Raw genomic sequence first — 18,882 nt, 5'->3', positions numbered from 1 at the left:
CTTAGACTCACTTGGCCAAGGATACTTTGTATAAAATGAACCCAAATGTTCCTGGGGCCCTTCAAGGCAGTGTTATTCAAAGCGCCTGTCCACAGTGAGATTGTCTAGAATAGAAACCAGGGCATTGCTTTTTTCATTAAGAAAGTCTCACGACTTCCCTGGTGGTCCAATGGTTAGGACTCCACACTTCAAGTTCGATCCCCAGCCAGGGAACTAAGATCCTACATGAGTGCAGCTTGCCCCGCACCAAATAATAATAATGATAACATAAAATTTAAAAAAATAAAGTCTTACTCCCAAGAAAAAGTCCACTAAATGCCATGCAAACAGCCAAACCAAACTTCCCAATGCCTTTCCTCTTAGCTGCATTGCTGAAAGACACAAGACAAATGGCAGCTGAGTGTTTGTACAACTTGGGCAAACTGTTAATACTTCACCCCTCTGTGACTTGGGCTCTTAGAATGCTGGTATCAGGAGGTAGAGAGGGAAAATGTGAGCAAGGAGCTCAGTGAGTGAGTGGGGTAGCCAAGATGTCATAGTAAGGGGCCCAACATGGTACAGACTGATGGCTCCCTAAAACAGATGCTTTCAACTGGTTGGGGCTCTAGCAGGAGATGGTGTGGTGGGGCGGGGGGGATTGGGTCATGGTCAGACATCATGCACAAAGGCCTTGACATACCTGGGAGTGAAGGGTGTGGATGGCTTTCATTCGAGAGGGCTGGAGGGGGACGCCATGGGTGTCCTCGGGCACCTCGCAGTGGTGGTGTTTTAGTTGCTAAGTCATTTTGTATCTGATTCTTTTGGGACCCTGTGGAACTGTAGCCTACTGGTCTCCTCTATCCATGGGATTTCCCAGGCAAGAATACCTGAGTGGGCAGTCATTTCCTTCTCTAGGGGATCTTCCTGACCCAGGGATCAAATCTTCCTGACCTGCATCTCCTGCATTGGCAGGCATATTCTTTACTGCTGAGCCATCAGAGAAGCCCATCCTCAGCAAAGCCACAGTTTTATTGGAGCTGAGGAGGTAAAGAGAAGTTTAAGGAGAGCTTTAGGATACAGGGGCCTACTGGATGATCGGCATTTTGCCCAGAAGAACTGATGGAAGGACTTGTGAGGGAGGTGAAGGGGTTAGCATTGGCTCTGCTTGAGGCACTTATGAGCAATTTAGCAGTTTGAGGCTGGATAAAGAGGGATGGTCTAAGAGAGTACCAAGGATTTCCTTTGGTGATTGAGGGAAACAGGCAATGAGGCAGTTTGGGATATGTTTCAATGCTCTCCTGGAGGAGAATGGGAAAATATTCTTAGCTCAAGTATGTGATAGCTTCAGGCTAGTTGTTCTTCCTACTCCTGACATCTTGGAGAATTGGGCTGCTTTAATGCCTGCACACTCAATAGGATTATTGTCAGTTAACTGAAATAATAAAACTGAACAGTATTTTTCTGTTGCTTCTATTATCACTTGGCACATTTTCCAACAAATATTTGGAAAGCACCAGCTGTGTGCAGAGCACTATGAGACCCTGGCAGAAGTGCAAATACAAACAAGAACTTGTTACCTGTGCCCGTCAATGGCTTCCAGTCTTAGAACAGAGGAATTCCTTCTATTTAGAGGGAGTCCATTGGCAAAAGGCCACCATTCATGTAATCTACTATATCCCAAACATAGAAAAGCAAATTAATGCAAAATAGCCCATTTCTTAAAAGATATGTCTACTGCCTTCAAGGTCAGTGTGGTAAAACTGGTCTCATCAATTTTAGCTTGGAAGATGATGAAATTGTGGCCTCATCATGGCTTTAGAAAGTTATTTCCCATCAACTTTTTTTACTGCTTGGAATGAAAGAAAGAGAGGGGGGGAGGGATGGGGAGAGAGGGAGGAAAGGAAAAGGAGGGAAAGAAGGAGAAAGAAAGGAGAGAGGGGAGGAGGGAGGCAAGAAAAGTGTAAATCAAATGCAAAAAAAGAAAGTTAAATACTAGCCTAGATCTGGTTAGAGTGTAAAGTAAATCAAGTGGCAATTTAATTCTCAATGAACATATGACAACCTTGGAGTTAAATATTAGATTTAAATAGGGCAGCTAATTCTCTGCAAGAATTACAATCATCTCTTTATATGGGCACTCTTCCTAATGAACACATCTTTCCCCTCTTAAATTCAGGCATTGCTGCTGGAGCATGAGAAATTAATATACATTCTTAGATTCATTAATAATGTTGTTCATAAAAGACCTTTTGATTTTTATCACCCTGAGTTCCCAGAGGCCCATGGAAGCAGCCATAGCTCCAAACCGCATGAATTATCAGGGGGGAAATCCTATTAAAGCAAAACCTTAATCACCACTTGCATTTTATATCAAGTTGTATCTAAGAAGAAACTGTATATATCATATCCATCAACCTAGCAGGGATAAATAAATGGTGGTACAGTCCTTCCACAGAATATTACAAAGTGAAAGCAAAAGAATTACTACTACTACACACAGTGATATTCAGTCTCAAGAACAGTGTTGAGAGACAGATGTCAGACAGGGAAGGATGCATGTAATATGATTCCATTTATTAGCTTCAAAACAGGCAACAGTCTCTCATTGGGGTGATATCAGTGGTAACAAATCAACAAGGGAAATGATTAACACAAAATTCAGGGTAGTGATTATCCTTGGGAGGTGAGTAGGAAATGGGTACAATCCAGAAAGAATACAATGGTGCTTCAAAAGTACTAGTGATGTTCTATTTCTTAATGGAATGGTGACTTCATGGGTAGTCATGTTATTATCATTAATAAAACTGTAGAGATAAGCTTTGTATTTTCTTTAGAACTTTTGATAATTTGAACTGGCCGTTGAACTAAACGGAAAGGAAGCTGGGAGGTTATTTTTACTTTTTACTCTCTTACATACTTCCCTTTCTCTCATCACACTTAGCATAACTTACAATTGAAAAAGAACTTTCTGGTGTAGAAGAAAAATTACAGACTCTGGGTTCAGACAAACCTGATTTCCCAACTCCTCCATTCCCACACTATCAATCATTGAAATTCCTGCAGACTCAGTTTCCCCATGTAAAATGTAGGAAAGAATGCTTCTAAGAGTCCAATGAGAGAATGTTGTTGACTGCACACTCCAAGCTCTAGAGGGACTCACAGTCTCTTTTTGCAGTCTGCCACTCAGGGATGAGAAGTTCAGAAAAGCCTTGTGGCAGTGACCCAGTGGAAGCCCTGGGCTCAGGGATCCAATACTTGATGTGCTGGTTGACGAGGCCCAAGCTCCCACTGTGGAGTCCTCTATCCTCTGCAGAGTCTCTTTTCGGGCTTCTCCACCAGCTCTGGCCTGAGAATCATTCACTTGCCTCTCACTGTGCCCTACTGGGCTCCCCAAGAACCACCTTTGGACCGCCTCCTGCCTCCTCCAGGAAGGTGATGGATGAGTGGCATGGGCCAGCTCAGCTCTGGATGAGAGGAATAAACAGTCCCCCTTCCCCTGATGCTTCTGTACATGTCTCTTCTTGGCTTTGGACAGCCAAGGCTAGGACCCATTCTTAGAAAGGAGCTAAAGAAGCCAGCCTTTAGCACAATGGGCTAGACATTTCTGGTCTAAACAGAAGGAGTCACCAAAACTCAACCATGGAGCCCACCGTGTGAGGAAGCAAAAAGTGAGGTGAGGACACAGCCTTCATCAGCAATGCACAGATCTTGCATTTTCCTTTCGTGCCCTCTAAGCGTGTCTCCCTCAATAGTCTGAAGGGGCTTAACAAAGGCTTAGGGCTTCCTAGCTAGCTCTCTGCCTTTCCCACTAGATATAACTGACGAATATATGCAAAGCATCTGGCTTGTGAGAGACCTGCCATTCATATCCATCCCCTTCTCAATTTTCCCTTCTTAGTCCATAAAGCTCATGAATGATGTTTTGCAGCCAACAACTAAGTGATTCCTTTGGTTCTATCAAAAACAGTGATTCCATTCTGGAGAGCAAGCCTAAACCACCGACAGCCTGGAAGCCCTTTGGGTGGACCTTGAGGATGGATGCTGAGTTTACCCTTCAGTTTTCTATGTGCAGAGGAGAGACTCTAGGTCTGTGAGCTCAGGATGCAGCCTGCCGACTCCTGCCCTTTGCCTTCAGCTCTGGCTGCCTCAATTCCAATTTCCGTTCTGTCTTTGTCTTACAGTTGTTCAGCACATCAAGCGACACAACATTGTCTTGAAAAGGGAGCTAGGTGAAGGAGCCTTCGGAAAAGTTTTCCTCGCGGAATGCTATAACCTTTGTCCTGAGCAGGACAAGATCTTGGTGGCCGTGAAGGTAAGTGAACACTCCAGAATGTCTCAATACCCATGCTCACTACTCACGTGTGGAAGTGTTCCTTTATTTTATTTTATTGCAGTGGCCATTTCAGGAGCAAAGTGCCATGGTGGATGTGTCCAAATTCCTTTAAGTGATGGACAGTGAGAAGGATGTTTGGGGCATAGGGACGATGGGTACTGCTCAGGAACATCTTTCCAGCCTGTAGGCAGTGGATATCTCTGAGCTGCTGTCCCCAGTCAGTGTTAACTGAACTCTGGACAGAAGTCAGTGGGGTCAAACATAATCCAACCCACCAAACTTGGAGACTTTGCTGTCTCCTCAGATTGCTCAGAGCATGTCCAAGTTCAGCTGGAGCTTGTCTCATGTTCAGAAGACCTGGAAAGGACTCTGTGGCCTTCACTTCCCTCTCTCAGCCTCAGTTCCGCAGAACTTTGTTGTACTTACTTTGTCCCTTCCAAATGTCTCCAAGGCCCCAGACATGGCATCTGGAAGGGGAACGTCTCTGGGGGTTGGATCTTACTGCCCTAGGAGACACAAGATTTTATTAAAATACAGAAGTCTGAAAGTCTTTTGTCATAACCATTTCTCCATAAACTCTAAAGAGGAGACCTGAGGAATCCCCTGGCAGTCCAGTGGTTGTAAGGCTCCATGCTTCCACTGCAGAGGATGCAGGTTCAATCTCTGGTCAGGGAACTGAGATCACACATGCCACATGGCATGGAAAATAAAATAAAATAATAAATGCATCTATTTTAAATTACAATAATTTTTTTAAAGGAGACCTCATCTTCAGTATGGAGAAGGAAACAGCAACCCACTCCAGTACTCTTGCCTGGAAAATCTCATGGACAGAGGAGCCTGGTGGCTACAGTCCATGGGGTCGCGAAGAGTCAAATACGACTGAGTGATTTCACTTTCACTTTTCACTTTCATGCATTGGAGAAGGAAATGGCAACCCACTCCAGTGTTCTTGGCTGGAGAATCCCAGGGACGGGGGATCCTGGTGGGCTGCCATCTATGGGGTCACAGAGGGTCGGACACAACTGAAGCAACTTAGCAGCAGCAGCATCTTCAATAAGATAAACATTATTGAAAGGGCTGAAATTTCCACTGGGCCCTCTAAATCACAAGGATCAACACAAATAGCACAAAAAACTTCAGCATATCTTTTACATATGCACTGTCAAAATGTTTTTAAAAAGCACCAAGGTACAATTTAACATAAAACCCTTAAGAGAGGCATATATTTATAAAATGAATTAAGGGCCAAATGAATAAGTACGTGGCTCAGGTAATAAAATGTAACTTCGTGACCTAACATAAGATGACTGAGTTTTGGTTTTTATTTGTTTGGCCAAACACAAAGTATTTGTACAAATGGCATTTATTTCCTCAGTATAACCAGGACAACTTTCTTTGTGAGTTGATGGATGTGTTTTATTTGTTCATTTTTCTGGTCTTTTAATGCTTTAACTTTCAGTCATCTTTAGTTGGAGGATAATTGCTTTACAAAGTTGTGCTGGTTTCTGCCGTATGTCTATGTGAACCTGCCTTAAGTAATATATGTCCCCTCCCTAGGGAACCCTTCTCCCATCCCCACCCCATCCACCCCTCTAGATGGCCGCAGTGCGCTGAGCTGAGTTCCCTGTGTTATGCGCAACTTACCACCAGTTATCTATTTTGCATATGGTGCTGTATATGCTCCAGAGCTACTCTCTGAAGCTGTCTCACCCTCTCCTTCCCTCATAGTGTCCACAAGTCTGTTTTCTATGTCTTTTCTCTCTACCTGCCCTGCAAATTGAACTGAGGTGGATGAACCTCAGTTCATCCTATTATACAGAGTGAAATAAGTCTAAAGGAGAAAAATATTGTATACTGATGCATATATAAGGGAATCTAGAAAAATGGTACTGAGGAATGTTTCATTTTTTAAAAGAGATATGTATTCCATTACTGTTGTACTTAGCCTTAAAATACTTCAGAATATGTATAATGGGTAACCGAGGAGAGAAATAAAATGATTCTTGAACTTTCCAAACCTGCAGACTAAACACAGTTTCTGTTACAGTTCATCCTAATGAAACACCATGCACTGCTTTCCTTGCCATCAAAAGTAACTAAGCCGAGTTTCTCAGATACACTTAAACTCTCAGGAAAGGCTCCTAAAAAGCTATACTTTGGGGGTGAATAAAGGACAGGCCTTTCTAGGGATGAGAAATGTAATATCTATGAAATAAACATCATCTTGCTAAGATAGGCAAAGGGAGGGGGTCGTGATACAGAGGAGAGAAGAGGGGAAGGGAGATGAGGGAGAGAATCAAGGTCAGGTGGGGTGAGCGGGGTAAAAGGAGAATCCTGGGACCCTGAGGATGTTTAATTCCTGCTGCTGACATGGCTTCCTCTTTTCTTTCATTTACTCAAAAAGTTTGTTAGTTTTTTAAAGCACAAAATGTTCAGAACATTTGGCAGTGTTATATCTGCAGTCTTCGCTTTCTTCTGCTGTTATCTTTTTTTTCCCCCTTTGGAAAAATGGGACCAAAAGGTGCCTCTATTTTTGGAGATTCAGAGCCTGACACAAGGATAGAGCTGCAAGACATTCTGGGAACATGTAACCCCAATCTCGCATGTGTCATAAACAAGAACAGTGGGGACCCTGGGGCCAAGGTCTGGGCCGTGTTTCCCACTGATGTTTGGAGGCCATCCAGGGATCTGTTCACTTCATGAGGTCACAAGGTGGAATCTTTGAATGTGAGAAAATCGTAGGAGATGAGGGAAGCCTAGAGGATAGTGTAGGGATAGCTGAGAGGCCTCAGTGTGGTAGTGTGTGCCCAGCTGCTTCAGTCGTATCCGACTCTTTGCGATCCCACGGACTGTAGCCTGCCAGGCTCCTCTGTCCATGGGATTCTCTAGGGAGAATACTGGAGTGGGTTGCCATGCCCTCCTCCAGGGGATCTTCCCAGCCCAGGAATCGAACCCACAGCTCTTATGCCTCCTGCATTGGCAGGTGGGCTCTTTACCATTAGTGCCACGTGGGAGGCCCTCAGCTTGATAGAAATAGACTCAAAATTTCTCAGCAGGTATCGCCTGTCACGTTCCTGTTATTTCTGATTCTGTGCTTGCTCCTCTGTGCTTCTTGCAGTGTCCTTACGGAGCCAGTGCTACACAGCTAAACCCAAGGCACCTTTAGCTCAGACACCACTTTTCCTTCCAAACGCATGCTAAACAGGATTTCAGAGCTCAATCTCGTAAAGACGAAGGATTAGCAGGTGTCAGCAATGTTCAGCCAGTGTGGTCCTGCCCACAGCATTCTTCCCCTCACTACTGTTGGTGAGGCTTCTTTAAATCCTCACCCCATGTTCAACCCAGACCCAGGCCCCAGTCCCCATGAACCTCCTAGCTTTGCCAAATAATTGTTTGCAGATTAACAACCCACAATGAGTGTTTGCTCTTTAATCAAAACTGCTGAAAAAGAAAACAAAGAAAATTTGTCCCTTTGTCTCAAGTAGTGAGAACAAAATACCTACAGCTTAAAAAGTCATTTCAACCTCAAGGTTGCACACACCAAAGAAATCTCATCTCCCTGACCTCCAATGTGGCCTTTTGTGGAAATCAGAGGCTTTGCTTACCTCTGCCACAATGATTTCAAGCTTTGGCGAGGCGGGGGCCCATTTTAACTGTCTGAGATCCAGAGGCTACAGCCACGCAAGAAACAAGTCCGGTTTTTCTTGGGCCCTGGGATGAATGGGATCAGAATAACACATGGACATTTCGTGGAGCTGCCTCTTGCCAGCCTGACCTGCTCATTTTTAGGCATGTGGGCCAATTGTATGTGTTTTCAAAGACTATCTGATAAGTCTGGGAGGAAAATGTCTATGGTGCCTTCCTGACCACAATAAAGGAATTTTTTAAAAAAGGAGCTGAACGTGGCCTCCAGGGCCTCCCTAGCCTGTCACCTCTGAGGAGTGGCTGCTGGGGTGCTCCTCTTCCATTGGAGGCACCCAGGGATGTTTGACAGTCTTCCTGCCCGTTGCCTAGCAACCCCTGCAGCATTGATTATGCATGCTAAGAAATAGCAGCTATTGTCCTCTTTCCTTCTCTAGAAGGAGCTGACTGGTTTGAAATCCAAGGTTTTGCATTCAGACTGACAGATGTCAGGTTCCTGTAAATTTTGACGCTGCTTGTTCCAAATGACTAAAGAGCTTGAGGGATCCGCAGAAGTCAGTTTAAGATGGGAGTTAGCCTAGGCCTGTGCAAGCCCCTCAAGGGTTCAGGGCCTGAGCCAGCCTCTCCCATTAGAGTATCTGCTTGTTTGGACCCAGTCGGATTGCCCTTTTTCTTGATATTTTTGGATGACCTTTGTTTCTTAGTGAAATGGATTTGTGCCTTCCCACTGAAAGACACCTGGAGAACCCATAGAGAAAATGAGATGCATAGAAACCGGTCTTTGATCAAAATAAGTTCCTTTATCTTTAAGTAACTCAATTGCTAAGGAAACACTTCATTGCGGTTTCTCTGCATTAGCTGTGGATGCATTAACTATTTCTGGCTCCATCCAATTTGGTTTTCAATAGCTACAATTCCTACAACATTTCCTTGTGCTGTGAATGTGCACTAATTTTCATTTTTTTAAATATAGCCACAAGTGGGCTTTGTAGAATCCATGGCCTCTCTTCCCCCTCTCTACTAACTCAGGTGTATTCCTAGAAGCATAAAGTGCTGAACACAAGAGAGGCCTTAGGAATCATATCTATAACCCACGTCTCGTGTTTTATAAATGACAAATCCAGAGAAGTCGAGTGACTTCCTTGAGGTGTGAGTTAAAACGAGTCATAGATTCGCTGCACAAGAAGACTTGGCACGAAATAGTGATATCTGAGCTCAGCAGGCACTTTCTTTAGTATCTAATGAAGGGCTTTTTCTTTTCATATTGCTAAATATTTGCTTGTTAACAGCAGAGGAAATGATGCAAGGGTTTTGGCAAAGTTGACTGATGCACTCTGTGGCACGTTACCAGGAGCCAGCTCATGTAGCATCTAACACACCATGGCCATGCCCTTGCCTGGGGGGCCCAGCCCAACATAGGAGCCATGCAGCTCCCCTCACCCATCAGCTCTCATCTCAAGTTACCCCTTCAAGGAGACTTCCCCTTGCTTCTCCCTGGTCTAGGTCAGACCTCCCAGTTCCATGTTATTATGGCATCTGTACTTGTCCTTAAGAGTGCTTGTTAAGGCTGTTAATCAGTACATGTATTTGTGGGTATATTTAATCAACAACATGTGTCTATCTTCTCCAGTAGAGTGGCATATTCTTGAGGGTAGGAATCATGCTTTTTAACACATTGCCTAGTATGTAGTAGCAGGTAATAAATGCTTGCTGGATGGATGGATGGACTTTAGAAAAAGTAAAGAGTTGGCAGTTGGCACTTCCAAGTAGGGAAATGATTTGATCAGCTATTTGTATGTGTGTATAGTATGGGCTTCCCTGGTGGCTCAGAAGTTAAAGCGTCTGCCTGCAATGCGGGAGACCTGGGTTCGATCCCTGGGTTGGGAAGATCCTCTGGAGAAGGCAAAGGCAATCCACTCCAGCATTCTTGCCTGGAGAATCCCATGGACAGAGGAGCCTGGTGGGCTACAGTCCACGGGGTCGCAAAGAGTCAGACACGACTGTGCTAACTCAACTAACTAACTATAGTATATGTATATGTATGTGTATATATGATGTAATCTAATGAGAAATCATTTTAGAAATAACTGAATCACTATGCAGAAATGTAGAGCTATTATTGAAATTCTTTAGTTTAACTCATACTTTTTTGCCATTGAGTAAACAGAAGAGGGGCTCAGAGAAGATAAATGAGCAATCCAAAGTCACATAACTTAAACAAGATCTCTTAATGTCAGACCAAGGACTAAAACTCTGACCTCCACATCAGCCCCAGGCTCACTGTGCATTATATTTTCATGTACTGAATCCTACACATGCCCTATAAACCAAACTGAGGAAATCCAACATGATGTATGAGGTAATACAGAGGAGTGGGTAGTTTTGCTCAATTGCGTATGATGATAAGAGAGATTTTCTTGTTTTCCCAAGTAGAAATGCAATTCAAGGGAATAGGTGGAAATAAAGAAAATTCCAGAGTGAGTGCTTTGGCCTCGTGAAGGGATGCAAGCAAAATAACTCAATCAGCTTTGATAATAAGAGCAGTATAATGTTCATTGGAAACCCAACTCAAGCTGGTTTAAGCAGAAAAGGGAATTTATTTGCCCAAACTACTGGAAAACCTTGCTGTAGGTGCCCTAGCTTCAGGCATAGCTAGCTCCACGGCATCAGCAATTCCCTCCCTCTCTCTCTTTCTCTCTCACCGTCTCTCGGCTCTGCTTTCTTCTATGCTGACTGCATTCTTGGGCAGGTTCTCCGCATACTATGGTAAAGATTCAGCAACAACTGCTCTGGGTTGACATGCAGCCATCCTCACAACCCAATAGAGAGCTCCTCTTTCCCAACAATTATGTACAAGTCAAAGGGCCAACTTCTATTGGTTTATCTTGAGTTGTTTCACCAGGCCCTCCAGCCAAGGGAATAGAATGTTCTGATTATCCAGGCCTGGGTCGCATGCCTATCCCTGCAAATGGAAGATGAGGTCAGCTCTCCTCACACATGTTGACCAAATGTAGGGAGGCGTTTGTTCCCTGAAGGAATGTTAGAGCTGCTAAGTCAGAAGACAGGGAAAGGAGATCTGACAGGAAAAACTGAAAGATGACCAACTCAAATAGGACTTGCAGGACCTCACTGTGAGTAGAACAGTTGGGATCTAGAAGCTCACGAGGGTCTGAGCTGGCCCTTAGGGCAGTCCCTTCGTTATCCTTGCAGGAGGCACTAGGTCTCGCCTGCAGGCTTCCCTGCTGGCGTGGCACAGCTGTCTCCCCGCTCTCTGCTCCCTGGCCTGGGCTGCTGCCTCCAGCCTGCTGCTGCTCCCGTGGCCTCTATAACTCACCTTCAGACTCCTTCAGCAGGAAATTCCTTGTGTCCAGTTATTCCACTCAGTGTTCCTGTCAAGCACCTGCCTGCAGTCCAAGCATCCAGTGTGGTTACGGGATACAGATGAGACCACTTATAGGCCAGAAGCAACAAAAGCCAGTGGTCTTAAAATATTTGTAAGGGCAGCAGAAGAGCTTGAAAAGAACTGCTTTCCATAACCTGGAACAGGGAAACAGTCTATAGATAAGAAAGAGTGTCAAGAGTTCAATTCAAGTACTTACCCACACAAGTTTATTTCTAAACCAGATGGCTAGTTTCTTTCTCCCTTCTTCTCTTCCTTCCTTCCTTTCCTCCTTCCTGTCTTTCTTCTTTCCTTTCTCGTTTTAATTTTTAAGAAGAGTCATCCTTCTGTTCTCACATTTTGGTTATTTGTGAAGTCTCTCACCCATTCCTCCCTCTTCCTGTGACCCTCTCCTCATTTTAATTTACTTTAGTATGTGAAATTCCTTTCCCACAAATAGAAATTGATGACAAGATTAATGTAGTTAAGAGAATATTTGTCAGTGTTGCCCTTAAAAGACAGTTTATATTCCTTAACAGAATATAATGTTGCAGAAAATACTATCAATTACATCTTTCTAAGTTTCTGGTAACAAATTGTAAAACTTTTAATGTGACTTGCTAAAAGGCTTAATCATCTTATTGTCTGGACATCGCTTAATAGATCTCTATCTTCTTGTAATGGAAGTGCATTCTTTCTTGGTGAGTGTGTGCGTGTATATGTGCTCGTGTGTCTGTGTGTGTATGTGTGCACACTCACATGTGCTCACACATTAACATTTCCCGTGTCAGAATCCCTCTTGTACTGAAGTCACTTGGGCCCCAGTTATTAAGTTGCTCCATCAATGTCCCTTCCCCAGTAACTTCAACTTTTAACCTTTGATGGGAGATCTGTTTTTTGTCTTGTTCATTTGTCTCCTTAACCCTTTTTTGTCTTGGCTTTTCTCCAGTTTACATACATCTTTTCAGAAATGCTGAAACCAAGCAGTACATTCCACTCTAATGAGGACTCATCTGATACCAAACATAGCTGGGGTATTCATTTTACTCCTCCGCCGCATCTCTGGAAAATATGCATTGTGGTAGACGGGCTACTTTTTAATTGACTTTAACATGACAGCCCAACTCAGAGTCGAATCAAGGTCCACAGTGACCCACCAGCTCTTTTCTATCTAGTGGAATTATCTCAGTCAATTGAATGCTGGTGTACTTAAAGCCTGTGAGTATCTTGCAATTGTCCATATCGGAGGCCAACTTCTGATTCTTTCTTTTGAGTCAATATTTCTCTAATATGATAGTTGCTGTGAATTAGTTTCCTGTCTTTCAAAGATTAGCATTTGTAATATGCAACTTGATATAATATGCCACACAAACCATCAATTTTATTCCCCAAATTCTACAAGTACTTAAAGTATGTGAATTAGAAATTAACCTCATGATTCCCATTAGAGGTCTGACTTGTTAGAATTGGAACCATGAGAGCATGGTTGTGAAAATAAACATAGCAGCAATCAACACCCTGGCTATGAATCTTGTATTTGAGATGGCCACTTGGTATATATTTAAAATCCTTGCAAGGGCCGGTTACATACCATTGAGTTGATATACACAGAGTGTTGGTTTCTAGTACAGTGAGCACTATCTGTGTGTGTGTGTATGATCATTATTGTTTTTATTCAGTCATCTAATTAGCTTTTACATTTCTAGGAATGTTAGGGGGCAGTTACTACCCTCTTCTTAGTTTCTAAGATTTTATTCCTATCAAGCTCTTTCTATCTCTGAATTTATTAAAATATACTCCTCAAATTTTCACTTTTGTAAGAATTGGTTAGAAGCTTCATCTACTTTTCTTCAGAGATAAGCCTACAAGTTAGAAGAATCATATAGGCTTGTGGCTACTGTTGTTGTTCAGTTGCTCATTTGTGTCCAACTCTTTGTGACCCATGGATTGCAGCATGCCAGGCTTCCCTGTCCTTCACGATCTCCTTCTAAATACTTGAGTAACCTTTGCCTGTAAGGAACCTTATGAGGAGGGTGTCTGTCTTAACGCTATTTCAGTTTAGCATTATATTCCCCCAAAGCAGACTGACCCATTAACAGCCTACTAAGGTAGATTTTATAGAATGGATCTGTCCAGTAGAAGTACAATGTGAGTCACAAAAGCAAATCGCAAACTGTTTGTGTTTTAAAATTTCCTAGTCTGCACATTAAAAAGTATAAATATGCAGATGAAACTAATTTTATTAATGTATTTTATTTAACTCAACCTACCTAAAATATTTTCATTTCAACATACTGTTAATCTAAAAATATTAGTGAGATATTTTACGCATACTAAGTTTTCAAAATCTGAAATCTGTATTTTTCACTTGCAGGAGCACATCTCAGTTTGGACCAGCAATATTTCAGATCATCACTGACCACATGTAGCTGTTGGCTACCATTTTGGACAGTGCAGATCTGGAAGATATCAGAAGAGTAAACAGTCTCAGTTAGAAACAGATATTGACCCAGAAACACTTAGGCACGTTGACAACAATTCTCACAGATATTGGTTGCCTCATAGGAGAGTTTACTCATTGGCTTTTGTGCTTTAAGCACAGTGGTATGCATAGCACATAATAAGGTTTTGCCATAATAATCTCTTTTTTTAATCTTTCACTGTAACTGTTTCTGTGCTCTCTAAAATGTATCAGTTCAGTTCAGTTCATTTCAGTCACTCAGTCCTGTCTGACTCTTTGTGACTCCATGAACCACAGCATGCCAGGCCATAAGGTCAGCATGTTAAAAAGGATATGGTCTTCATTTTACCTTGTGTCACTGGGAAAAACCCTGATGCTGGGAAAGATTGAAGGCAGAAGAAGCAGAGGGTGACAGAGGATGAGATGGGTGGATGGCATCACTGATTCAATGGATATGAATTTGGGCAAACTCCGGAGATAGTGAAGTACAGGAAGCCTGGTATGCTACAGTCCATGAGGCTGCGAAGAGTTGGACACGAGTCCAACAGCAACTCCTAAACCACCTATACATTGAACGCACAATCATTTGTCATGTCCCACAGCATCCAGCCACACCAATGATTTCAAATAAGTCCTCTGGCTTCTCCTACTAGCTTCCCATTAGCCTTAATATTCTGTGGAAGCAGAATTTTAATCTTCCTTTGTTTTTTCCTCCTATTTTACCTTCACTTCAGTTCTGTACTTGAGTTTATTTCATTTTAATCCACTCTTCCAACTCTGAATCAATGTGAACACCAGGCAGTAACTCCCTGAAGCTCTGGATAAGTCTTCTCCCTTGAGGATGTCTTCAGAAAGGATGGCATCTTTAGAGTGCCAGGAAATTCACCAGGAATAAGATGAAATGAAGCTACAAAGCAGATGCTAGGAGTAAGAAAATAGCAGTGTTCAATGATGGGGCAAATACGCCTGTCAAAATGAAACTTAAGTGGAAGGGACTGTCAGTGAGGGAAGCTGCCACCCTGTGTCCATTGCCAAGGGACTTGGGGAACTAGCCAAGCCACCCTTAATTGAGTAAAATGACAATCAGCCATGGTGCTAAAACAGAGATGAAATTTATAAATAAGGTTGATAGCAGGATTTTTCCAGCTTCTGATTGCTGTCTGGCTGTGGCTCCATCCTTAGAAAAATTCTGTCCTTCGAGTGCCAAATTCAGAAGATGATTTTGCCCAACTCGTTACCGCCATATTTTCTGAATCTCTTAAAATAGAATTGGATCATAATTTAGCAAAAGAACTTGACATGTAAAAATGGATGGGCACATACATAGGATGAAGCCAGATTTGTTAAATACATTTGTCCCATGAATAGTGAGATCTCCTTTCTTAAATTCAGAAATAGTACTGAAGCACAGTTTTTAAGCACAGTTTTGCACTGAGAGTGAGTCTCTTCTCGTAGGTTTTTGCTTTGGGGAATGGAAATATGAAATGTTTGTTAAGTCTTTCAGTTTGGTGCCCCCAACACAAGAAAACCCTGTCTTCCTTCCCACTCTGCCCTGCTGTCTGACATCCCTTCATCTCTCTCTCTCTAACACATACACACACACACAATCTAACATTCTTGAGCCAATACTACATAGCTGAAACTTGAGAAGAATGTTTACCTGCAGAATGTGTTCATGCTTTTTGGTAATGACCTAAAAGTCTCAGTTGCCTTCTCCAATTCATGGTTAAACATGGACCAAGGCTTTAGAAATGAACTATCTCAGCAACTCAGAGCAGACTGCATAAGGAGACTGGATCTCTGAGAAAGCTCCACAGGCTTCAAGGGATTTCAGGAGGGAACCAAGGCAGTCTCAGAGGCACTTTCATGCCTTGGACAGGCCCCATGCTTTATCCATGCATCTTTTGGCCTTCTAAGATCTTACTTAGCATGAGCAAATTGAATGCAAATTGGTTGGAGTTTCAAGTTTGAATCTCTCAAATATCTGTACCAGGGAGCTGGGGAGGTATTTCAGCTTAGACTATCTCACCTAGTCATCCCAGGCAGCCTGTGAAGGAAGTGACATTGTTACCCCTTCCTTACCCTAAAGAAGAGAAAGCCAGAGTTCAGAGAGATCCAGAGCAGAGCCAAGGTTTGAACCTGGATCTTTTGATGTGAAGCTGGAACTACTCCCCTGTGGGTATCACCAGTGTTAAAATCTACACAAACTTTGGGGCCAGCTGTCCAGGAGAAAGTGCTTTGGGCTGTCCTCTCCCTAACCTTGCTCCCCCTACCTGCTTTCTCTTCCAGATGCTCCCTTCATTTCTGTTCCTTACTTGGGCTCATGCCCTGTCTTTCCAGAAGACCAATCACTTTTCATCCCATCCCAATACTCTTAAATCTCTAGTTTGCACAGACCTCATGGGTCAGGGGTTCTTTAAGTTGCCAGACACTGAGATAGACAGCCAGTGATGAATGGGTGAACACAACACACTTCTTTTAAAGGACGTAGGGGAGACGGATACTTACCAAAATCATAATGGAAATCCGAGTGTAAGAAATGCTCCGTGTGTGTTTTGCTCTGTGAGCCCAAAGCTGATAAAGGACATGGAGGACATCCCTCCATGTCCATCTACTCACCTCATCTACAAAACAGTGAGTGGACTGGAAAAAAAAAAAAAACAGCTAAGAACTTGCCGATGGGTGAAACCAAGCTAAACAAATCGCCAAGATAAGTTCTTCACACTTGCAATGCAACAGAGATGAGAGGAGATTAGTTTGAACGTGTATGAGCCCAGTTTTCTGGGCTGAAAGGGAACAGAGCCCTAGACCTCAAATTTCAGTCACTGTTCATTTTGTTATTATATGAAGAGATGTGCAGTTTCTGTAGCAACGACTCTATCACAGCTTTATGGCTTCTCTGAGCACTCACTGGCCCAAATCTGCTCACTTTCCAGGCAGAATCAGTGGTGCACTTAGGGACTCTTCTCAGAAAACTACATTCTTGAGTGAGAATAGTGAACCCCATCACCAGACACTTTTTTTTTTTTTTTTTGGAATGTCATCTCCAGGATCTCTAGAATTTGACGTAAGAAGCAACTATGTCTGGTCTAATGAGAAGTATACCTATAATTCCTGTCTCCTTAGGTCAAGTCACTGGAAAGAAAGCTTCAAATCCTACTAAAGGCAGTTTATGAAAATGCTAGCTTCTGGAAAGGTCATAACAGAAAAGACTATGATCTTGCTGCTCTCACATTTCCTGTTGCTGATGGAAGGCAGGCCCTTGCATTCTCAGTGTACTGTCTGGAGAGCAGTCTTAGGTGGGGTCAATTGCATTTTGCAAACTCATTGTGTGGTAAACTCAAAGACAGACCACCCAGACCCCCTGGGAATGAAGGACTTGCTTCCTGAGTTGCTGGGAAAGCTGCAACAGACAGTCCTTGGCTGCCAGCAACTTATGAGGACTCAGCAAGTCCACTCAAGGTCATACTCCCTTTCTGGTGTGTCCCCCATCCAATGGCTGATTGTTAAGGGGCTATAAAGGCCCAGCCCCCTTTGCCCAACTCAGGACCACTCTGAAGGCTTGTCCTACAGGGCAGATGAGCTTCTATTAGACTGCATCACAGCTTAGCCTCACTCTCTGCCCAATTCCTCCCACAGGTATGAATCCCAAGAGCAACCTTAATACATGTCTTGCCCACCAAACTGCATCTCAGTCTTCTCCCCAGGGATCTTGACCTGTGGCATATCCCAAGGTCCATTTGTTGTCCAGGTCAGATGCATCCACACGAGGAGATCAGACTCAAGGCAGTGAGCTACACCATGACCACCAAGTACCCGACAGAGTTCTTGGACCCAGGACTCTGCTGAACCTGTACTCAGGACACACCTGGCAGATGGCAGTGCTTTCATTCTGTTTTCAGTGTCTACTTAAGTGAATCTAGATGTTCCCATCTGCCATCTAACTTTGATCATGACTTACTGCAGTCTCCTTAGAGAAGGGAGTCACATGCCGCCTCTCCCAGGAGGAGTCCTTTGGGCTTGCCTCTGACCTCCTCTTTTGCTCCCAGTGTTTGCTCCTCACGGCCTTTATCACCCATTCCACAAACCCCTCTGGACTATACATCATGTGCCTGGTGCTGTATGCAGTGCCAGCAGTGCAGAGGTGGAGCCACAGTCCCTGGGTCAAGAAGCTCACCATCTATACCAGAGATAGGCAAATAAACATGCAATTAGAGTGTATGATGGCCGGTGATTTGACAGAGCTGGGATGAGGTGTACCTATGAGGGTCGTCCAACCTAGCCTGGGAGGCCAGGGCGCAGGGATGTGACAATAATGCAGGTGTCAGTGAACACTTCTCAGGAAGATGATGGCAGAGCCTAGTCTTGGAGGACGGCTGGGTGTTAGCCAGATGTAGTTGTAGTCTGTTAATTCTTATAGCTGATATAACAGATTACTACTAACTCAGTGGCCTAAACAATGCAGATTATTTCTCTCACAGTTTTGGGGGCAGATATCTGAAATTAGGCTTTCTTAAAGTCAAGATGCTCTGGCTCTCTCTAGAGGGTCTAGGGTAGAATTCTTTTCCTTGCCTTGTCTGGATTTTAGAGGCTCCCCGTATTCCTTGGCTCATGGCCTCTTCCTCCTTCTTCCAAGCCAGCAGCAGAGCATCTTCTCTCCTCTCTGATCTCTGCTTCTATCCTAATAGCTTCTCCCTCTTGCTCCTCTTTGTTGTTGCTCGGTCACTGAGTCATGTCTGACTCTTTGCGACCCAATGGACTGCAGTACTCCAGGCTTCCCTGTCCTTCACCATCTCCTAGAGTTTGTTCAGACTCATGTCCCTTGAGTCAGTGATGCCATCCAACCATCTCATCCTCTGTCATCCCCTTATCCTCCTGCCCCCAATCCTTCCCAGAATCGGGGTCTTTTCCAGTGAGTTGCTCTTCACATCAGGTGACCAAATACTGGAGCTTCAGCTTCAGCATCAGTCCTTCCAATGAATATTCAGTGTTGATTTCCTTTAGGATTGTTGGGTCTCCTTGCAGTCCAAGGAACTCTCAAGAGTCTCCTCCAGCGCCACAGTTCAAAAGCATCAATTCTTCAGC

At 43.6% G+C, this 18,882-nt stretch overlaps 1 protein-coding gene across 6 annotated transcripts in view; it reads left to right on the top strand.

The window, feature by feature from the left end:
• The window catches only part of NTRK2 (neurotrophic receptor tyrosine kinase 2), a 388,890-nt gene that overhangs the window by 286,721 nt on the left and 83,287 nt on the right, over positions 1–18,882 (top strand). For all 6 annotated transcript variants that reach the window (XM_070459542.1, XM_070459539.1, XM_070459540.1 and 3 more), the window contains one exon: positions 4,161–4,291. In XM_070459542.1, coding sequence (XP_070315643.1) covers positions 4,161–4,291 — 131 coding nt within the window. The remainder of the gene's footprint in view (positions 1–4,160; positions 4,292–18,882) is intronic.

This window comes from Odocoileus virginianus, chromosome 31 (genome assembly GCF_023699985.2).
Source record: "Odocoileus virginianus isolate 20LAN1187 ecotype Illinois chromosome 31, Ovbor_1.2, whole genome shotgun sequence".
NCBI lineage: Eukaryota > Metazoa > Chordata > Mammalia > Artiodactyla > Cervidae > Odocoileus > Odocoileus virginianus.
The sequence above is the reverse complement of the archived record's forward strand: the minus strand, read 5'-3'. Positions and strand labels throughout refer to the sequence as shown.